Raw genomic sequence first — 24,603 nt, forward strand, 5'->3', positions numbered from 1 at the left:
AAAAGTAATTTGTTATTATTTATGAAGACATATTTCATGAGAAGAAATAGGATAAATTTACAAAAGTGAAACAAAAAGGTATCGGATATATTGAACATTTTCATACTTCTAAAATCTTCTACCTCAGGCCCAAACAGATATTTTGTATTCTGTAAGAAATAAATCCGAAGAACCGAAACCATTTGAAAATACATTTATCCAGTTTTCAAAATGGCATTCTTGAGTTTCGAGCGACTTTCATTCAAATGCAAATTATATTCTTAAAAAGGAACTTCTGCATTTCATTTTGAAGCAAATTCATGTTTCTGTTGTATTTTATCAAACCCAGAATGCAATTTTATTGCCAAAAAGTCTTGTTCGCGTATAATTTGTCTGCGGTAAATTCTTAGAAGCCAATAATAGTCTGAGTTATTTTTGATTCAAATTATTTGGAAATATGAAAGTCTTGGAAAAAATGAAAAACAACTTTTGCAGAATGACGATTGATCCACTTTCTTGCGTTCTTGTAATGGTTTTGGTTTTAATTTCTTAATACAAGAAACTTTTGGCAAGATTTTGCTTCCCTTTTCTTTGTAAAATGTTGGCCAATAATTATTGGCATGAATTACAAAGCATTTTGTTCCCAATGCATGTATGCATATTTGAATAAATTTCCATTCAAGTAAAATTGAATAGAAATTTCTATTTCAAATAAATTAAATTCTTTAATTAATCCACGATGTCAACATAATTTAAATGTAACTATGAAATAACATTTTCATTGGTATATTAGCAAAGTAAAAATGAAATTATTTTGGATCGAATCTTTTCTTACTTATTCCTTTTAAAAATATTTAAAAACGTAAAAGTTTTTATAATGATTAATAAAACAAAAGATTTAGAGAAAAAAATTGTTAATTATTAATCTAATTGTTCTTAAACGAAACTTGAAACATTTTAAATAGTTTCTGAATATTTTTGCTGAATTAATTTCAAATATTTCATTTATTAAAACACGCAATTAGAATTTAATGGATTGAAATATATTGATTCAAATTCCTCCTGTAGCTATTAGATCGCTTAAACGTATCAGAATGATTTCCTAAATATTTTAAGAGATATTATGATGTTAAAAAAAATTAAAGGAATTAAAAGTTATCAAACCTGCAACAAATATCCAAAAGCTATTTTAATATGAACCTAAGAACAGAACCGAATAATAATGTATAAATATAAAAATCTATTAATATATAATAATTGAGTTCTAGATATTTTTAAAGAAACCTTTATATATGAGTATTTAGTAACATTAAAAAAAAAGGAAAAAATAAGAAAACCTAGTTGGGAGTATAATCTTTTTATAAAATAATATCATTGAATTCTTATAAAAAGCTTTTGGAAATATTTTTTCCATTTAATTCCTTGATTTTTTTTATATTGCCTTTAAGATATTCATGGTATTAAAAGGTTTCCCCATGATTCTTTTACATTGAAAGAGTCCTCATTTACATAACGCATACATTTGACCAACAACAGTTTTTATTATTTTATTTTTCACTTGGAAAAAAATATTTTAAAAAAGTTTAACTTGTTTCAGATTTTTACTATGCCGTTTCGTGAAAAAGCAGCAAACGTCGTTTTTTAATCTTAAACGGAGTCCTAAGGAAAACGCTTCGTGAAGTTTTAAGTCAATAGCTTTTTAAGAATGAGGTGAGATGTGAGGAGGGAAAAACTCAAACCGTGAATGTACAGAAACAACTTTCTCTCTGAACACTGGTTCTAAACTGGTCTTTTCTGCAGATTGTTTATTAGAACACAGTTTAACGGAACACAATTTTAAGTCGAAAATTAATTCATTTAGAAGATATAAATCTTTTTCTGCTTCCTCTGAGACATCGGATACTTTAAGTGCCTCGCTGCGAGTTACAGTGGGCTGTTTTAGCAAGTATTAAAAATGTCTGGCCACTACGATTGGTTAATGTGCATGAAACATCGAGGTACTTTTATCACAGAATCGCCAACGACGTGCTACAAACTTCGGTAGACAATCAGAAGTAAATATGATGTTCGCAACTCTTTAGCAAATTATTTACTGGAACTCAGTGTGCAGGAACGTAGTCTTAGATCGACAATTCATTTAGAAGGTAGAAATCTTTTTCTGATTACTGTAAGTTATTGGATACTTTGTATGACCTCGTTGCAAAATACATAGTGAGGCACGCAATCCTGTGAATTCTTTACCACCGCAAGTGGTAAATGTGTCGCAAATATATTAAACCGGGGAATCAAGTCCCGAACCTAAAACTTTCATGTGAAAATTGAGAAAAAATCTGATAATACATAATATGACAATTAATATAAAGTTGACATAGCATTAAATAGGCATTTTCGTTGCAACTGCCTTTATCTTTACAGATCCATTAACTTGCAAATTAAATCAGCTAGAACTATGAAAAAAGGAGACTAAGGCTAACAACTTGCTGTAATGTAATAAGGTATATAAATACTGAGGTACCTTACAGCATTTCAACTATAAATTCTGAATTTTTCAAAATTTGAAAAAGAATAATAAAACGTTCAATTAAAAGCTGGAGATTATATCAATTTTTATGGATAAAAGAGTACCATGCAGGCATGTGTGCTGAGAATAAAATGAATATATCGTTCATTCATTTGTTTACAACGATTTCCAAAATTATTATGTTACAAAAAAACATAAAGCACGTTCTACATAGATCCACAATTCACATTTCCAGCAGCCGCAATATATATCTAAGAAAGGAACTGAATCTTCCTATACGTTTCACAAGACATCAGACAAAAAATATTTACAAGCATCGGCGTCATCTCCTGCAGCATCGTCGAAGAGATCTCATACATCTGTTCTTTGAGTTATCTCCACAAGAAGTCTACTGGAATGAGTTTAATTGAGCGCGAAGTCCCTACGGTGCCACCAAAGGCAATTATTTGTTGCTCGAGTGCATCGACCAGGTGATTTTTTTATAGTCATAGTAGGGAAAAAAGCATTTAGGTTCTTACAGAATACAGAATGAATCCATATCTACTTTTTGAATCACATAAAAACTATAGACTAATTATACCTTCTTTTCTCTCCGGAAAAAATACAGCGGAATTGTGTCCTACGAAAACTCTTCTCGTATTTAGAATAGTTTTACTTTAAGGAGAGTAGCATTGCATTATCAAATATAATCAGATTAGCATGAGATATACATAATAGAAAAAGCCATATTTTGTGACGAAGAAATTTAAATTCCTATTTGCAGAATAATGAATCGATAGAGTTTGTATTTTTTTAGACATTCTAGATACTTTACAAGCTTTATTATTTTTTTTTTCGGTTTCAATTGCTTTATTACTTTTAAAAGCGAGGTTTTACATCTATATAATGATAAATATTTTTAAAATTTTTTTACTGTTTCAAGTTTTTAAAAAGGGCCAAAAAGGATAAGATTTTACCTATCACCGATTTGAAACTCTGTACAGATTGTCCTAAAAATTTGTGAATCTGAATTTTTAAAATTCACAATTACAATTTTTCAGGAAAATGTGTAGGATTACAAATCTAGATAGATCTAGGTTAAATTATTTTATACTTTTTAATATTTTTTTTTTTTTTTTTTTTTTTTTGTATGAGTGAAATTGCGATAAGTTTTAAAATAACTTCTCGATGAGCTAACAACTTCGTAGGGCGCCATCTATCGGTAATAAAGGTTTCAATCGATTGCAAAAGTTGTACTAGATAGACAAATTAACATAAAGAAATACAAGAAAGGCAAGAAAGCAAGCTAATATTGCATTTTCATCCATTTCTAAATAATTTCTCTAGGTTATCGAATTGTTAATTTAATAGCAATTGAAAAATTTGCATCGAACAGATAAAACAGAAAGCGAGTCAATAAAAACGTATTAAATCAGACAAATACTACAAAGCTACTTTGAATTTTATTACAGATTTTAATACATTATCGCATTCATTACAAATCGCATTTAATGTGTCGTCTGTGAAGCTACCATTTGATATGTATTACCTCTTTAAAGCAACTGTTCCTTCCACAAATTTCATTCACCTACAAAGTTTCAACTCACTTACAGTGGAGCAAAATGTTCAATTTGTAAGCAGTTCCTGTACTGGTAGAAAGCGAGATATTGAGTCTTCATGTAATAATCGTAACTGTTCAGTTTCATCACATTAGACTGTATGAACATTAAGAATGCGGTGATGACATTCAGAAGTTATCTGCAACTGGATTTCAAAATTCTCGGAACAACGTCAGACGCTCTTTAAATGGCTTCAAAATGAGTAGCTTATTCCAAAAATCAAGCAAACTACAGATATTCAAGGATACTGCAGTTACCATATTCTTCAAGATTTAAGGAACAGAATAAGACGACATAATGTTTTATTATATTTGTAGAATTTCTTTTTCTAGAGAAGAAATTAAATCGCTTCCTTCATCAGAGAAGTGAATTATCCTTATATTCTAAAAAGTACTTATCGTTTTAATTATTTTATTGAATCAGTCGCAATTATTTTAATTAGAAGTTTTACGATTTTTAATTATTTGGGTGACTTTCCTCTTTTGATACTGTAATGGAGTCATTTGGGAAAAGAATTTCGATCCATTGTAAGATAAGAAAGGTTCATTTCCGAAACCTCACAAAAATGATGATGCTACAGTTTCTTTGGCAGATTTAGTTTGAATATTTATTCGCGGACCTTTCAGTGAAATCCCCTTTCACTGAATCCCCCCTTGACTTTCGTCTTGTCACACGATTCTAAACAAAATTGATTGCATCGCCAAACATAAATTTAATATTTTTAATCCAGTATTTATTAACTATTCTAACATATCAAAATTTGCTAATCATAAAATGAAAAATAATTTCAGATTATGCGAGTTAAGTTTGGAAACATGCTATTCAAACAAATTTTCACTGGCATAATTTCAATTTAATTTAAAAAAAAGGAATCTATCGCATTCATAAGAAAAAAACCTCTGAAAGCAAAATACATCAAGAAAGAAAATAATTCATCAGTCAAAAAAATTATTTTGATAATCCATTATGATAAGAATTAGTAAAAGTAAAACAAAGCGTATTTTACTTAATCAAATCCAACAAAGGGAAAATATAGATTTGCTTTGCTTCAGTTAGATATGGAAAAATTAAAATAATTTCGATAATTAATACCTTCTTAGCTACGTAAGCAGTAGAAGAATTCAGTAAATAAAAAGCAAAGGAACAAAAGTGATTCGACTTAAAATATGTGGGGTATTTAATTGAATTTCCAAAAGAAAAAAAAATGCCGTTAAATTAATATAATCCCAGTATATATTATTTTAAGGAATTTCAAACAATCCCATTATATAAACAGTTTTAAACCAATGTATCATTCTTGTATTCTTTAGATATAAGAAAGCTAGCAGTTCAGAAAAATTCACATTTGCAAAATGTTCCTGTTCAAAATAATTTACCCAATAGTGTTATAAAAATACAAATATTATATCATATTATATCATTTGGGCAGCACTTTCTTTAAAAAAAGTTTCTAACTTTAAACCATGAAATAATACAACCAAGTGAATGCAATTCAAACAATTTCAAACTCACCATTACTCAAAAGGTGTCGCTCCATTCGAGCCAAAAAAGGCAAGATGCCAAAATCAAAGTTAAAATCCTATATCAATCTGAAGTTCAACACATTCGGATTCTAACCAGACAATCAATACATTTGGCATCATGATATTTAACGCTTTTAACTTCAAAGATATACCATAATAAAAAGAAATATAAATTGAAAAGGGTTCTAGGATTTATTATGGAATGAAGATGTGCTGACCAAGCGCGGTGTAAATGAATTTAAAGGCGTCTTCTCAGGACTTAAACGTCAAATCGTACATTAAAGTTAATTAGAAAGTATTCCAATTCAGAATGAAATCGATGCACAGACATTCGAATTCTTTAATTTCTAACGGGCACTTCGACTTTATCACAAATCAATTTATTCTGCTTCATACATTATGGAAAAATATTGTTTTTTCTTATTATTACAGCATATTAAAAAGTAGTCGTTTTTGGCGACCAGCTGATTCGTCGAAGATATTGGTTATATTTCATTTTAATTAGCTCTTTTAGATAAAACTTCATATCCATGATTCCATCAAATTGACAGATATTTAATCTGGGCTATTTTAATAGTTTTACTAACGTTCTGTTAATTACACATATGAGTTTTTTAATGAAGACCAGTTTCGTAGTATCATAGTACTATTATGTCCTGTTCATCTCTAAATTTAAAGGTATTGTAACTTCACTTTTTTTTTCGTCCTGTAAATTACGTAAATATTTAACAGTATTACTTTAGTTTTTAACAATGGAAGAAAATCATGCGATTAAATATATGATGAAACGGAGAAAATGGTTTCAATTTCATACGCAACGATAAAAATATTTTTATGAAATATACTTAATATATTTAAAAGATAATTAAATTTAAATTAAATAATTTTACTTTAATTAAATTGGTATCCTTGAAAAGACATTTTTGCACTTTAAAACGATGTAAAAATCATTTTTGTATGGGAATATTTACGGAATTTTTCATGACAAAACATCAAATTCTAGCTTAAATTCAAATTAATTAGATTTCTAATTAAAATTTTTAAAAACGCACTCCAAGAATCACATTCCCAGCAAATTATATCTGAATTAAATTTAATCAAGTCATTTGGCCTACAGAGCGCCAACATACATAAACACACATCTTTATTATAAGTAGAGATTATACAGAATTCTTTCTCGACTTTTCGCATAATTGCCATTCAAAAATATAGCGTATGAATAAACCTTTATTTTATGAATATTACTATAACTTTTCTAAAAATAGTGAAACATTAAATGTATCTTATGGGATTTAATTATATACAGTAGTAGCCCCTAATAAAAATGTTCATTCAAAAATGTGAATTCATTCAAACAATTGTAATATTAAGAATTTTAAAAAAGTATTCGCATAATTTAAATGTATTACTGCATTTAATAGTGATACATCAAAATTAATAGAATTTTTAAAATGTTGAGTTTTATAAGAGCCAAAAGTTAGGAAATAACAAATAATGAATCAATAAATAAATAATAAAATGAATAAAATAAATAATTAAGATGAATTTTTTGGCTCGTTACCCTAATAATCGCTTTACACGCTCTGTTGAATTCATTCGGAATCAAAAAAGCACTTTCGCATCTACCACTTATAAATTATTGTTCATTTTACATTTTAATATTTAAAACCATATTTGATTTTCTTTGGCACTTCCATCATTTACCATTCAAATATTAACGTAACAATAAATAAATTAAATTGCTTGGGATATTATAAAGTTTATTCATCATAATAACTCGCATAAATTGCTCGCATTGTTGTGTACTATAGTATAAAAATCTTAATCTTTAGATTCGTCTTTATGAAATGTTAAAAGAGTAACATATTTCAGTCACTGTTCTTTTTCTAATAATTTATATCCCATATCTAAATGCTCAACATTTTTTCTTCAAATACTCTGTAAAGTGCTCGCGAACATTATAATAATAAAATATCGTTACAGACTGTATTTACATACCATTCAACAAATTTCTATCAAGAAATCTAAAAGGATGCTTGAAACATTCCATTCATGAAAGATAAGTATTCTGGATCAGTAAACATATTTTGAACAACTTGTCATCGAAATCATTTTATTATCTCGATCCTCAATAAAATATTATGTTAGAAGATGAAAAAACAATTTTATGAGAAAAGCAAATGATTTTTGATCAAAAAGCAAAATGTTGGCGAGATGTTGTTAAAAGTGGTCAATAATTTTAATAAACTCATAATAAACTCTTAATTCAAATGGAAAAATAAGTTTTCCCTTTGTCAGTTTACTTTATCAATTAAAGACAAAAAATTATTTATTATTAAATAATTTTCATTTAAATTATTTCAATCTTTTTTTCTAAGTTATTTCCCCACATTCACACAAATGGGTCGTCATTGCTTTGATAGAATTGAACTAAAATTTGATATAGAATTCAATTTTGGGTTTAGATATTGGATGTTACCCGTTTTAATTTTAAATTGTGGCTTTCACATACATACAGTTCTGAAAATGTTGGAAAAAATAAAGAATGCAATGTGGTGATTCGTAAAAATCAAGGCCGAGTTTATACGATTATATTATTTTTAATTCTACAAACACAAGAATGTAAAAGTAGAAATAATTATCTTGAAAAAATAATCAGTTCTTTGAAATCTGTCGGATGCTATCACTTTTCAACTGTCAGAAGTCACTGAGGCCTAGTGAGCTTTCGCAGCAATATCAATAAATCGCAATTTCGCAACATTACTTAATAGATGCTCTTTAAATTATTGGAAAAATGCTCTGGATCCTGTTTTTGCGATCTTCTAATTTAAACTGTCACTCGCAAATAGGGATTACAATACCGCGATACTGAATACCGGTATACTGAGCCGTTTGTACAATTTTGTAATGCCGGTATTCACAAGTTTAAATGCCGGTTTTTCCGTATTCACTAGAAATTTTTAAAATTATCTCCACTATAAGTTCAGCGATCGCCAACATAGTCAAATAGTATATGTTTTTGTTTTTATGTCTCCCTAACTGGTGCAATTAATTAGACTGTGAATACAAAGTTGCATCGTAGAATAAAGAGAATAATTGCAATAAAGAGAAGAGATAAAATACTGTTTGACAAGGAATTGCAAAACCCTCCACGCTTTTGCGCGTGCTTTAGGATGGGTTTAATTCGACAAAATAGGGATGAGCGGGAAGATGAAAGGAGGAGATTTGACAATGAAGACTCGCGGTTTTATGAGACATTAACATTACAGATAATTAGTAATACAGACTGTCTTATGGTATTTACATAATTATAATAATTTTTAAAATGAAAAGAAAAGAGACTAACCAATTCAAATCTGATCAAGTTTATAGTAAATTTTCTTAAAATTTTTTACCCACAAACTCACATTCAGAAGAATTTGGTACAGTTATCGAAGTTTATAATGACACTAATATCGATAGTGAAAAGGTATTGTTTCTTGAACAAAAATTAGAATTAGCGATAAATAAAAAAAAAATCAACAAACCAAAATACAATACAGAAATCAGCTATATCCAAAACCATCCGAAGAGAAATCGATTTATTTGAAGATGAGGGATTTAGAGGTAAATCTTTCGAAAAAGTATATCGCACATTGCTAACAGTACCACCAATTAGCGTAGATGTCGAAAGAGTGAGTATTTTCGACAGCTAGTAATTTTTCACAAAATTACGTTCCAGACTTAATGACAGTACAATGGTTGCATTATTTTTTTTATAAGATCACATTTCAAAAATGTGTAATAGTACCACAGACTGAACAGTGATATTTACCCTCTTTTATGATATAAATAAGATGTTCCTTTACTTTTTTGTGAATCTTTATATACTCTTATAATTTATAAATTAGAAATTATTATTTGTAATATTTACACTCTCTCATAAAAGTGGTAAATAAAACAAAGTAACACCTATTTCTCTTTCTTTTTCTAAAACTTCTATATTAAAGTTTAAAAAATACTGAATACCGGTATGAACTTTTGGTCCGATATTGCAATCCCTATTCGCAAACAAAGGTTCAAATATATTTATTATTCCTGTTTCTTATGTTCCCTTTATCAACTAATCATGAAATTAAACCAAATTCAAGTGCCAAGACTTTAAGACAATGTTTATTTCCTTGTTCCGTGTCAGCATTTAAAAGAATGGATTTAAAGAGTTCTGAGCCTACTGTAGCCATAACATAAGGTATTCTATCATGGATGTATATTTGCTGGAATAACCTATTTTAAAGTTACATGAATGGTATTTTTGATCGAACCTCTAAATATTTAAGCATGTTCAAATGGTACTTGGGATTTTAATATCCCACAATTTAATTTCCCTTACCATATTATTGAAGATCGTCAGATACGAATTCGTAGTACACCATACCCAAGTACATGATAGATCTTTGTGGAATAGGGACATGTTTTCTGTGGGCGTATGCGTGCGTCTGTTGCATCTGTTAGAGCCAAGTCTTTCTTTCTCTAAAAAATGATCCACTCATCGGATCACTACTGCATCATAAAAACAAAACAGTTTGGTAAATACTAGGGTGTCTGCTTTCCCAATAATTTATCGCACACCATTATTCTTGCTTTTTTGTGTGTGTGTTATTAACAAAGACTGCTTTATTCAATACCCAGGGCAATTTCAAATTGTTCATTTCAATATCCCAAGAATTACCACTTATCGACATTCTACTTCTCTAAGGAGTGAGACGTGGAATGACGCGTCAATTCCAATATTCTTCGCCATTCTTTCATCTTATTTCTTTCCTATTATTTTCTATAAGGGAGTGCCGCGTCATTTACGATCGTGCTATTTTATTTTAGCATAAAATTATGCATTGATTGCTTCTATGATTAGTTCAAGTAGCAAAAAAGTTTTTAGAAGTGGCACGAAAAATTATACAATATCATAAAATGTGACCGAGATTATCTACCTTTGTTAATCGCAAAATGTTATCAAAAAAATCCAATAACAAATAAAAAAAACAAATGTTTTAACATAAGTTATTATTTTGTAAAGTGAACAACTACATTTTAAGAACAGAAATTCTTCATTTATTTATCATAATTTAATATTTAGGTCTCCTTACATTAAATGAAAATTGCTCTAAAGTATTTTATTGGGATTTAGTATCTTATTCCGACAATGCTAATCGTTATCCACACGGTAAATAGCCTACCTGTTATTATTAGTTGCTAAAAATAGTTCCATCAATTTTGTAATATTACATTTAATTTTAGTTCAGACATGCATCTAATTTTCCATTAAAAAACACAACATTTTAAAAACAATTTAATATAATACCTCTCAATCATAAATCACATACAAATATTTTATAATTGTTGATGTAGCCTTTTATTTTAAAATTGGTTTAGTATTTTTTAATTGTTATCAAAATTTAGCAGATTTAATTTTAACTTCTGATTCGAATTTTTTAAAATTTTGTTATAAACAAAAGTAAATCAATAAGATAATCGATATTATATTAAAAATTATGTTCTTATATTCCATACGTCCATCATATTGGGTTGGGTACAAAACTTTTCATTTGAAGAAAGTCGGTTTGAACTGTTGTACAATTTTGATAGAGTAATTATATGCATAAGTAAAACAAAATTTTAATTGTTTTACTTATGCTTAATTTAACTTAATTTCTCAAAATCATAAAATAATAATGATAATAAAAGTCTCATTCGTAGTTTCAAATTGTTAAAAATCTACGAATTGTTTTTCTTAAATAACTTTCATAAATTTAAAAAAGAGAACGTTGTAAAGAAAAAAATATATCCCAAGAAAGTTTTGAGTACTTAAATTAAAATGAAGCATCAAACGTTGATGTCCGATACAGAAAGCTAATTTTTATCTTATTTAAAATCAGTTTGAATTCAAGATCCAAGTAATATTTTATTTTTGCAAGTTGAAGATTTCTAAATCAAATTGCTATAAGATGCAAACAAAATGAAATTGATTTATACCAAGAAAAATTTACACTAAAAACATGTTGTCATGACAGATTATTAAAAATAAATTCATTGAAAAGAAAGCTAGAATTTTGGAGAAGTTAAAACATTCCATTAATGCTTTCTTTATTACATAAATGTCATCTAAATTTACTATAAATAAAATGGAAAACTTCTATTGACAAATGAAAAAAAAAAAAGGAAATGTCAGTTCTCTTTACTTGAAAAATTTCAAACTTATAAACTTGAAACTTTTTAGAGATTTCATGCTGTGAATGCTCGAACAAAAATTCCAAAAATGCATACTATAATCGTATTTCACTCAAAAACTTTCTTTTAAACTTTTTTAAGAGAAAGTAGCAACTTGAAATAAACTTCGGTACTCACCAGAACCGTCGACTTTCGCATCCATTTTTCTTTACTGCAAAAACGTGTTGGTAAAAATATTCTAATTCATAAATTCTTCCGAACATGAACTTAAGTCACGCAAAACTGCAAACGATCACCCATCTTTTCAACTGCATGTTAGCGGCAATGAATCTGGCAGCACACCGCGTGGCGCGAAATGTTGCGAATTGTTCGGAACTTTCTCAGTCAGTTATCGATGCTTGTTCTGGCATCGCTTCACTCTCGTGGCTCTTTCAACAGGGATTGTGGGTGGCGGTGCATACAGCGACCTCTAGAACGCCCACCTGTGAGAGACCGGTAAAAACAAACAAACAAATAGCCGACACTTTGCAATAAAATTAATTGCTTCAAAGAAACAGCGAATTCCAAGTATCGACTATTAATTTCTGTGTGTCATCAATCTTGTCGAAATATTTTTTTCATGTTTTAACAAAATTCTAAGTTTTTTTTCTTTCTTTTCTATTAAAGAAGTTAAAAAATAATCTCAGTATATCGAAAAAAATGTATTAAATGAGAGGTTATAAAGAAAACATTTTCCTTAACATAAGAAATTATTATCGAAAAAGTTTTTAAGTAAAGATATTATTAATTTAGATTAAAGATTGAAATAGACCTTAATTTATAATAAATAAAATGTTTCAAGAAAATTATGGGATGAGATTCATGAAATGGCCCAAATTTTGAGACTATAGCGAATAAATATAATTCCTGAAAATTTTATCTTTATTAATTTGAAGAGAAAAAAATTTCATAAAATAAACTTAATTTTTAATTTTATAACTGAAACTTTACATTTACATAGCGAAGAAAATTTTTTAAATATTAATATAGAAGACGATAAAAAAACTTTCTGCAAATGTTTCCAAAGCTTCAAATTGGATTCTAAAGATCCATTCGAATTTTAACTAATTTTAATTATATTATCACGTTATTTTTAGTTGTTTCATTGAGGTGTATAGCTAGTTGAGATTGAGGTCGCTAGAAATTTTTAATCATGTTCAAATGACAAAGAAGTCATCTCAGACTGTAAATCTCTCTCTAACTCGCAAAATTCCGCTGCATATCAAGACGAGAATAGATGGTCTACGATAGATTTAATACTATCCAGGACAGTATTTACTTCCTATCTCCTTTTGAATAAGACTCGAACCCGCATCCTTGCGGTCACCAAACTGAGACTGTCATGAAGCCACATTAATCTTCGGCCTTGGTGGCCTAGTGATACGTTCTCGGCTTCAAAGTCAGAAAGTTTTAGGTTTCAGATCCGATTTCACCCAAGGATCGTCATATAGGAGGGTTCTGATGCACGTTAAATTCGTCGGGGACAAACGGCCTCCCGCTGGTGTGGTGTGCAAGTTTGGATAGGGCTCGTTCAGGTGTCGTCCTTGTTATCTGACTACCAAATTGCAAAGTCCGTCCCAAAACAGCCCTAGTATTGCTTTAAAACGGGGCGTTAATATAACTGAACTGAACCCATTCTAATCTTCGACTTCATTCAGGATCGGGGCACATAGTTTAGTGGAGATGTTCGCCAAAATTACTGACGTCGATGACTGACAACTCTTATTTAATTATATGATTATTTCATTGCAGTATCTGAACTATAGAACAGAGAACATCTAATTCGATAAAAAGTGTCAAATAGAAACAACAGTCAAATTTAAATCCGTGTTAAAGTGTGATTCTCCTCTATATTTCTGGTTACCTCCCAACTTTTAAAAATATATAATCAAAAAGTAGTATAAATAATTTTATAAATACATAAGGCATGGACAACTCTGCATATCATCTAGTTATTATCACATCATGTTTAATTTGTACTACGATATCGGGTCTTTTGTCCATCTTTTTCTTGAAAGATGCACATTAGAGTGTAAAAAAAGTTCTGAGTAGTCGTACACTTTAGGAACATCCTTCGAACATCAACTTATGACATTTTCTTTAATCGCGTCAATAAAATTTCCAGACTTTTGATTTAAACTAATAGTCTTTTTTTATTAATCGCACTATTTTGTTTGCTGTTGATAAAGTTTCTCAAGAAAAAAAATGGAGCTTCTGGATTTTTTTTCTATTGATTATTTAACCATCGTTAATTTGAAGTATCTAAGGAATGCTCTAGTGTTACTGACATCACTTGACACACGGATTGTAAATGTATTCCAATAACATAAAATGGTTTAACATTCTCGTAGTACTCCTGTATGGCAGTATAAAAAGAAAACTTCATTCAATAAGTAAGAAAAAGTTTTCTTTCACTTCCTTTTTTGATAAGTAAAAATAAAAAGCACTCCAACTGCTCGCATTTGGGTTCTAAGTAATTTTATAAATGCTCCCGCATTTTTCCAGATTTTGTTCTTTTGATTCTGGATAGATTAGAAGATTGGTTGCTTGCATCCAAATTAATCTTACTTTAATGTTCTATAAAAGGCCTATTCGTTACATTTTGTTCCTAAAGTATTTGATTCGATGCTTTAACTGATTATCCTTTCATTGTTTTTTTGTTTTCCAAAACGTTTCTAGAACTATGTTATAGTACTTCACATAATGTTTAATAATATGCAGTAAAATTCCTTAATTAAATTTAAATAAACCAAATGGTTTATTTAAGATTCATAAAAACTAGAATTTATTTTTTATGTAATTTGTATACTGTTATAACAATATTAACGATATTTTTAAATAATAAATAATAAATTTGTTCTAAATGTGAAATTGAATAAAAGTTTGAAATTTCAATTCAATTCAATAAATTATATAAATTTACTTTTATTTCGCCAAAAAAAAAGAACTGCACCAATTTTTTAAGGAATACGGATTTAATTTTATATGAAGAAATTTGTAAATATTTTTTGATATAGTTTTGTTGTTGTTTCTGACGGCACTTGCCATGTACAAGCCCGCTGAGAGAAGTCAGCGATTTTAAGCCAAGAGAGAGCGGCTCTTGTTTTTATAGTAGCGCCAACTAGGGCTAAGAATACGATTTTGCTACCCATGCATCACACTCCCTTGCACAACCCCTTTTTACAGGGGGGCACATTCACACATCTCACAGATAAAACAGAGGAAGAATAACCATGCCCGAACCGGGACTCGAATCCAGGACGCCCAGATCACGGGGACGACGCGCTACCCCTATGCCAGGACGCCGGCATATAATTTTTTAAGTACTCTAGCAAAGATGCCGTAAATTTAAAAAAGGATCCTTTTATTTTTTTTTTGTATTAACTCTCCTAAATTTAAACATTCAGAATCCATAGATCACAGAAACCTCTAAAAGCGGTTTTAATGAATAAATTAACAAAACTAATTCCTAAAATGTTTTCCTTTATCACAGCCTTTTCAATATTCACTGACTGTCAATTTATAATTCAGAGTATATATTATTAAAGAAAAACATATAACTTTGGTTTAAAAAAACGTTTTAAAGCAACATTGGGTTGCGAGAAAAAAAGAAAATTTTTACTTTACCAGTACAAACACTTGCCCTTCGTGGCAAGTCATGTCATTAATAAATCGCAGATGTGGCAAAATAACACTCCAGAATGTTATATTCTATGGAAAAAATGTACCATATTAACACAAAATGTCCAACAAAATTGTTACGTTATATTCCCAATATTGTACACGTTAGTAATATCGAATAATATCGTGCATAAATTAAACAATATTTTGTGATTATAGGATAACGTATACTTCAAGTGAAGCCAGCAGGAGTGGTCTTCCCCAAACTTTCTCGCATATTCCCTAAATTTACGTATGTAATATTAATGCCATTGGCGGATAATAGATACGAAAGAACCTATTAAGAGTGCGTTCTTAGGTGATTAATCCTTAGGATGCGGTTAATACACAAGAACCTGAAAAACCTATTTGCGTTTTGAATGTCTATTTTTTGTATACAAAGTTCATATATTTAAGGATTGTGTTTTTGAATGATCGCATTTACATCCTTCTGAAAACACAGACCAAAAGACGATCAACACCTCGACGGATTTTGTGTTGACTTAGAGAAATATCTATCTAGCTCACTTCGACTTTTACTTGTCGTGTTAAATTATTTTGAGACAGTTGGACAGACAGACTTTCTTTCGGTGGATCTCGTTCAAAGTTTGACAGAAATCTACAAATTTGGTGGGGAGACCATATATCAAATTTCAACTGTAACCTATTTTATCATCTAATTCGAAACCTTTCTGATTTGTCGCATTCTCAGACAGATGATTAGTTTAGTTATACTGACGTGCCGTTATATTAAAGTAATAGCAACACTAGGGCTATTTTGGAACGAACCTCGTAATTTTTAACCTCTGTCAGATGACGAGGACGACACCTGCACCCCTTTTCCACACCACACCAACAGCAGGACGTTTGGCCCGGACGGTTTAACGGGCACCAGACCCGCTTACACGATGGTTCTTCGGTGGAAACGGGTCTCGAATCTGAAACTCTCCGGTTCCGAGCCGAGACCTTATCACCATGCCACCGTGGCCCTCCTCAGACAGACGAACAAACAAACAGATACAATTCATCGCAAATTTTCTTTATAGGAACTATATAAAATGAAGCAAAACTAAATGTTTCCGCAATCCAAAGAGTAAAATAAAACGAATATCTTTTGAAAAATTTTACTTCATGGCTTTATAGATACACGGTAGAATTCTTATTTTGATAGATGTAGATGATTTTTTGCTTCAAATAATGATTGATATCTCTTTTTAATTTCAACTGTATGAAGGACATAATTAATTATAATAACTTAAAGTGTTCGCTACTTTCTCCGTTTGGATCAACTTTTATTACAAAATCAAATCTTTCTAATCCCTTTCTAAAAACTCACTTTGCTTCTTTGAAATTAAAGACAACTTATCTTCTTCGCGGTTGCTGACTTCACTGGATCGCATTACAGGATTATTCAAATCTTCATCAGGCATTTCTTAATTAACTCTTTAGATTCTTTAACTTTCCTTTCTTCCATATTGGAAAATTGCTTTTATACTTTGTACAATTTCTTTGAATTCACTTTCAATATAGAAACGTGGCCGAAGCTTCGCAATGAGAGTCTAATTATAAGGAAACAATAGAGATAACACATAATGTGGAAAACCGTGTTCCGAAAATTATTGTTTAACAGGTTTTGTTGTGTTTGCGTTCATAATAATATAAGCCATCTGCTTTCCTGTTTTGGAAAGATCCAAAAAATATATCAATGTTTTGTATTAAGATACTTAAAATTCCTCTTTGTGACATACATCGCCAAAATCAACACTGGTTATGCTGATTTGCACAAAATATTTACAATTAAATTAAGAAATGAAATAATATTTTGTTCATAGCAAAATTCTTAAAACAATATCTTAAAACTTCCTGGAAGTATGAAAATAAAAGAATAATAAAACGCATATTTCAATATGTAAATGTCTAGTAAGCCAACAATAGCATCTGAATTTAAATTATAAAATAATTATTATGCTTTTCTTTCAGTTTATTAAAAAAATTGTCATAATAAACGGAGCGTTGGTGAGTTTATGATTTTTGAAAACCAAAAAATAAAGGCTTGCGCAAACTAATCATCCAGTTAAACTAATTATATTTCAAATGAAATAAACTATGAATATAAGGTATACTTCATAAAGGCAGATTATTTTTTTAATCAAGCCAAGTTCTATATTTACATTTATAATTATTCATCAATATGGTAGCCATATTTTCCCTAAAAAGTTTTACTGTACGTTTTTTTACAGTACAAACAATGAGTCTTTCTTTTAATAAGCAACCAGTATCCGCGAAATAACATGAAATCAAGCAAATGTTGTCAGGGTCCCCTTGTCCATTACATTGGGATTTTTTTTTTTTTGTAATGTTCGCAACAGTGAAACAAGCGACGAAGATCTGACATATCCTCAAGGCACAAATCGCCTTTTGCTTATTACTCACCCGTTTCAGAAATGAGAACTCCAAAAATAAAACATATCTTCTTTTTCTTCTTAACCCTTTTTTTGAATGATTTATTTTGTGAAATAAATCAAGGTGGTATAGTTCTGAATTAATAAAATAATTTAAAAAATTAAAGAAAAAATGTTTTTAAAAATCCTAGTAATATATAATATAAAATAATTTTTAAAAAACTGTACGATGGGAATATCCATCCGCATGCAAATTTACATGTTAAGTTCAACACAAAATCTTCACTGTCCCTCTCTTCTACATTTCTCCACTCTTTATCGCTTTTATTAGCAAAAAAATCTCAGATTAGTTAAAAAAAAATTATTCAAGAAATCGCACTTTTCAACCAACCACAAGAAAAAGCGGAATGATAAGTTCAATCCCGCTATAATGATTATGACATTTGATTTTTTATAGTTACATTCCATGAAAAAGGTTGCCAGCAACAACCAATTTACCATACACCAGTTTTGAGTACAATTTTTTGTTCACTAAATATTATGATGGAAATTTCCATCATCATACAAAGAAGGGTTTAAACAGTATGAGATTGAATTCCTTCAAGTAGCACACTTGGAAAATATAACATCTAAATCTTCATCACTAAAGATAAATAATTTATAAATTTATATAAGTTCAAATTGGTATGATTGTTTTAAAATTCTTTACTTATCATTAAAATAGGTACCATTTGCTTCTTTAATTGGACTGCCTTAAAACAATTTTGGAATTAGTTTTTTTTTATAGTATATGATTTTCCTTTGAAATGGTATCAAATTTTAAAAATCATACTGTAACTATTCAGTCAGTAAAATTTAATCATCAGTTAATAAATTTACTCCTAAATTTCCAAATTACATCTGAAAATTAATATATATATATATATATATATATATATATATATATATATATATATATATATATATATATATATATATATATATATAAGCAATCAACATAAAAAAGATGCTATCAGAATGTTTTTCTTCAAATTCAATACTCATAAAAAATGATTACAGTTTTAATGGCTGAAAACTTCGCAAAAATGATTGATCTTCTAATACGTGTCTAGCAAAATAGTTTTTTTCTGTAAACGATTAGTTTTTCTGTAGTAAAGAATGAAAAGTAAATCTCCTTTTCCATCAAATGATTTTTCACTTCAAAAACTTTGAAAGTATAAGAACATCTGGATACTTTTGTTCATTCAAGTAGAATAAGTTTTAAAGATTGAAAGTTTCTAAAAACATGCTAGAAAAAAAATCAGCCATCTTTCGCCCATTGTGAAAAAAAAATCCAATGAATAATAGCGTGTGGTAAAGGTTGATTTAGGATATTGTATTATGATAGCTTAGTTTCTTTTTTTTTCAAAAAAAATTCGTGTTTCTAAGGATTAAAAACTAATGAAAAATTAATTATCAAATTTTACAAGGGCTTATGGAAGATTATAAATAGTTAGCAAAAGAAGAATTTTAAAAAGACAAAAAAAAATTTCTCTTTGAAAAAAAATATCTTGGATTTTTTATAATAAAGTTTTTGTTTTTTATGCAACATTTATTGGTCTTTTATAGCAATTAATGGCAGTTTTTCAAAATGGTATCGCATATTTAGTATATCAAAAGATAATTGATTAATCCTGAAATTTTAATTATCTTTTTTTCATCAATAATTTCTTAATAATCAAATAGAATTTATTTGAATAAAAAATATCATATTATAATTGATTTTATTTTCTATCATAACTGAATTGAAGATTTCGAAGAATAATATAGATTTTCCATATATTCCTACTTAATAACAAAAGTATTGCTGGAAGTTCCAAAAATATAAATAATTATAGAAAAGATTATTTTTTTCTTTATATATATTGGGTAAATTCGAAAGATATCAAGAGCATTAGTATTACTCAATGATATTGAAAATTTAAATTGCCGATCAGAGCACGTTTTAAACGTTTTTATTCATTTGAACATATTTTATTAAATTTATGGAAAAAAATTGATATTGTTGAAATATTATTTAAGGTGTACGTACACACTAGAAGATTTTTTAAAAATCTTAACTTTAAAAATCCAATTTTCTCACAGTAGTTCATTAATATATGTTTAATCTCATTTCAGTGAGAAAAACCATATTACACTAATTATTAATTAACTAATTAATATTTAATGAGCTAATTAACATTTTTTAAACATGATATCTTAAATTCTAATTTGTACAGTCACACAATTCTAGTTGGAAATGATGCCTAATATTAGTCTTCAGGTTGTCTGCCTCAATCAAGTTATAAAAATATATAGTTTTTTTTAAAAAAAAAATTTTCATCAACGATAAATAGAAAAAGCGAGATTTTTTCTGTCATTTTAACTTTTAAATAGCTATTAAAAATTTATTTCTATAAATATAACTTTGATTGAGACACAAAACATCCACTATTTCATACAGATTATTTTGATACATAAATAATTGTATTTGGTTAATTTTTTGTTGAGTTAGAATTGTTTGAATGAAGCAACATAGTGAGAAAATATCATTCTTCATAAAATGAGTTTAAAAAAAATGTAACTAGAGTTTTTAATGAAAGCACCTCAAGAAAAATAATTGTAACTAGAGAAATATTTCGAATATTGACAACATCTTAGTATCCTTTGAAAGCTAAAGGATCAGAGAACATTTTCAAGCAATGAAAAAAGAAAAAAATATTCGATATTTTGAACGATTTTCGAAGTTTCAAGTGTGTACGTACACCTTAAATTTTAAATGGACAGATCTTCAACACTCTTTCATAAATTCGAATACAAAATATATTTATGAAAACTGAAGTAACCTTAATCTCAAGAAAATTGCATTTCTATCTCAATTATGATTAATTTTAAGCACACATTATTGATACATTCACATTATCAATTGTAACCTTAAATAAGAAAATAAATTTCCAACTTCCAATCATAGAACTGATTATTATTCTTACAGATTTTTATTCTTGTATATTACATATCTATTAAGAAATATTCCAATAATATTAAAGATTACTCTTTTTTTCTTTCATTCGATATTTTGTATTCACCAACAAAATAGAACCCTGAAGTTATTAGTTTAGTTGAATCATCCTAACTCAAAAGTTTCTTTAACTATTCGATTTTCTGATTCTAATATGTTGAAGGAAATATGGGTTAAAATAAGTTATTTTTAAACTTCGGATTCATGTCACCAAAATAAATCGAATTGGATTTATTCTCACTTGAATAAAGTTCAAGGGCTGAAAAACAAACTTCATCAGTTTCTTCAAACAATATTGAAGAGAGAAGTTGTAGAAAACAACTAAATAACAGTGAAAAATATATGATGAATAATAATTTAAATTCAGTGTTAGATACAGAAGTGAAGTTTCCTAATCATACTAACCATTTTAATCATATTATATTCAAACCTTATATTTGTGACATCATTTTTGAAATTATTTTTGTAACCTCCAATATTTAGGTGGTCTTAAATAAATATTTAATTGTGGAATCTTTTTTGTCTATAACGTTTTTACAGATCTCCAAACATTATCTAGAAAAAAATATATGAAAAAAAAAGAAAATAAGAGAAATTTTATTAAAAATAGTTAAGAGAACTTTATCTGAAAATCATTAAACGGAAAGAAAAATATTTCCTGATATAACTTTTTTAACCCTTTCTAAGGCCGTGGGAAGTATGCTTCCCAGCAAATTTATCAATCTTTGTATAAAATTATGTAGGTTGGCATAAGTTCTGACAAATTTTTTTAGTAAGTCAGAAACTTAGATGCTTCAGTTCTTTATCTCAGACAAAACGATGTGTCTTGATTTGTTACTTAATTATTACTAATTTAACCAAATTAATTAATTAATCAAATTAAATTTATCTAATAAACTAAATAAATCCCTTTTCTTATTCTAATTTCAAGCCTAAAAATATTTTAACATAATATGACTAGAAAAAAATGACCCTTTAAAGGGTTAAAACAGAGAACGTAATAAATTTATATTCCCTTATATATCATAGAATACGATTAATATAATCATAAAAGAATGTTATAAAAGAATATGATTAAGTATTTTCAGATTATAATAATTATAAATTCTTGAATATATCAGAATAAAAGAATCTTCTTCAAAAATTACAATTTTGAAAAAAAAAAAAGAAAAGAAAGAAAGATCTCGACAATTCTTGGAAAGAGCAAAGTATTTATTTTATGTCTTTTTAATGTGTTTAAGTGAAGATAAGAAAAAAATTTTATATCACGTTCAAATGTTATTTCTATAATAAATATGAAATTTATGAATAAAAATGATCTATTCTTGTTTGTGACTTTATATAAAATTAATAATCTATAACTTTATATTAAATTTCGAACAGCTTATCCCGCAATTTCCGAGGGTTTGGGTGTAAGTTTATTTTCTGCTACGCGTCTCAAAGTTTCGCATGCTAATACATTTAACTTTTACTATTATAGATTTGAAATATATCACGCTATTATTGGATAACATTTTTAAATTATTTGAACTTATTTGCAGATGTCATATCTAAATAGTGATTTTAAAAAATTAGCAGTCAGAGGGTTAACTTCATTATGTTTATTCATATAAACGATTGACTTAAATTTCATGGGTACATTTAATCGGCTTTAAAATTTTTTTGTTTGAAGTTTGATGGCAATTAATTGTTTTAGCTTTTAGCAAAATTCATTGCATTATTAATTCATTGCGTGATCTGATGTAAATGAGAATATAGCATATTTGGAAATCATTATATCTCAATTAAAGTTTAAAAATATATTTAGAAATTAAAGTGAAAACCTTTCTTTTTATTTTTAAAAGAAAATTTCGAAGTTAATAGTTTCTTCGATAAATTTTAACGAATATGATCTTACAAGTGGCCTTTTAACTGGTCAAATGCTTGAATAAGAACTGTTTTTAAGTCCTTATTCAATAACTAGAATGAATAGTGAGAATAACTATAAAAAAAATCTCTAATCGAATTATATTCAAGTAATACATCTTTCGCTTTGCATAAATACAACGCATCAATCATTTCCACTCCACTGAAGAAACTTCTTAATCTGGTATCGATTTGATTTAAAGACATCTTTAAAATACATTCGAAATTCGGGAAAAATAAAACTTCTGATAGCTAGCCATCTAACTATTAATTTTGCAAACCAAAACTCGAGGCGTCGTAAGCCTATTTCCAAGAATATACACGATGTGCAAAAAAAGTAGAATAAGCGTTTATTTTCTGAACAATTGCAATTGAACGTATACTTCCAAATGCGAAGTCTTATCAAATAAGTACTTCGGCTTCTGTAAATAAAAATAAAAGTTCGATGATAATAAAAGGCTACAAAAATTTAATTTTTAAACCGTTCTGACAGTGAAAAAAACGTTTTTCTCAGAAGTTCAAATCTGTAAAAGTTTCTGTTCTATCTGTAAATTTTTTCTGATATTAAAAGGCAAATTTATTGCCTTAGATCATTTTAGATCAAATCTCTAAGTGATGTTTGAGCGAAATTTTCGTTATAATTTTCAAGCATATAAACATAAGAAGTCAGTTTCATAAACACTTCATTGTATCTTTCACTACCAGCAATGAATTTGTTCTTTCTCTTTCTTGTTCTTGATTAATTGTATATTTCACTACCAGAAAAGAGGATGAGATGCTTCCGGTATGGTGGTTGGATCTCGCCACCCTGGATGGTACACAAAAAGGTGAGGGATCTGTCTCTACCCATTGATGACAGGAGGTACTTCCTTCGGGAAGGGTTGTACCGTGGCCGGTGATGGTCCTTAGGACTCAAACACAGTTCCCGTCAGTATTGCTTTTGCGGCGGTCCGGTCATTCAGTTTTCTTTATCCGTGTGCCTTTGGACGGGCCGGAGAGTCAGTGATATGACTTTCACTACTAGTATAATGTATAATTAGAATACCTCAAACATGCAAATTTCTGTAAAATACCACGACCTAAACCTTCTGATTTATTGTAATTTTGACAGGTTTGCATCCTTTTTACCTTATGACACATCGTTCACTTTTTCAAAAGCTAGTTCTGCTTTGCTTTAGCTGGTTTTATAAAAAGACTCCTCGAAATTTTTTTGTACACATTCTAATAAAGATCTTATCGAAATTTTACCTCATAAAATTTTAGATGATAAATGTTTATACCAAATTTTATGTGTTTATCTCTTTACATTTTGTACTTATCGAATTCGCTTCTACTCGAGCAGCAAGCAGGCAGACAGACTTCTTCTAAATGGATTTAATTCAAAATTCGACAGAAATCTACGAACTTGGTCTAAAGTCCATATACCAAATTCCATCCTTTTATCTTAAAATATATAAATTATCATAATTATAAACAGACAGACATAATGTCAAAAAATGTGTTTTTCGAACTGAAGAATGTCTGAAACGTAGAAACTCGTTAAAATCTCGAGTTTGAATTTTTTGACGATTACCAAACTTTCTCTGTCTTCCGTACAAGAGAAAATAAAAAAGCTTTGTTACAAAGTTTTAGAGTACGATCCTTATATTAAGAAATGCATAGAAAATACTTTTTTGTAACGATTCTCAAACAGTTTTCTTTAATGTCGTAAAATATGTAAAAAAAAAGTTGCTTA

General features: G+C 28.5%; 1 protein-coding gene across 1 annotated transcript in view; it reads right to left on the reverse strand.

Moving 5' to 3' along the window:
- The window catches only part of LOC129963959 (orexin receptor type 2-like), a 259,135-nt gene extending 246,804 nt beyond the window's left edge, over positions 1-12,331 (reverse strand). The window contains exon 1 of the mRNA XM_056078589.1: positions 12,003-12,331. Within this exon, the coding sequence (XP_055934564.1) occupies positions 12,003-12,027 (25 nt within the window). The 5' untranslated portion in view covers positions 12,028-12,331. The remainder of the gene's footprint in view (positions 1-12,002) is intronic.
- Between the last annotated feature and the right edge of the window lie 12,272 nt (positions 12,332-24,603).

This window comes from Argiope bruennichi, chromosome 3 (assembly GCF_947563725.1).
Source record: "Argiope bruennichi chromosome 3, qqArgBrue1.1, whole genome shotgun sequence".
Lineage (NCBI taxonomy): Eukaryota > Metazoa > Arthropoda > Arachnida > Araneae > Araneidae > Argiope > Argiope bruennichi.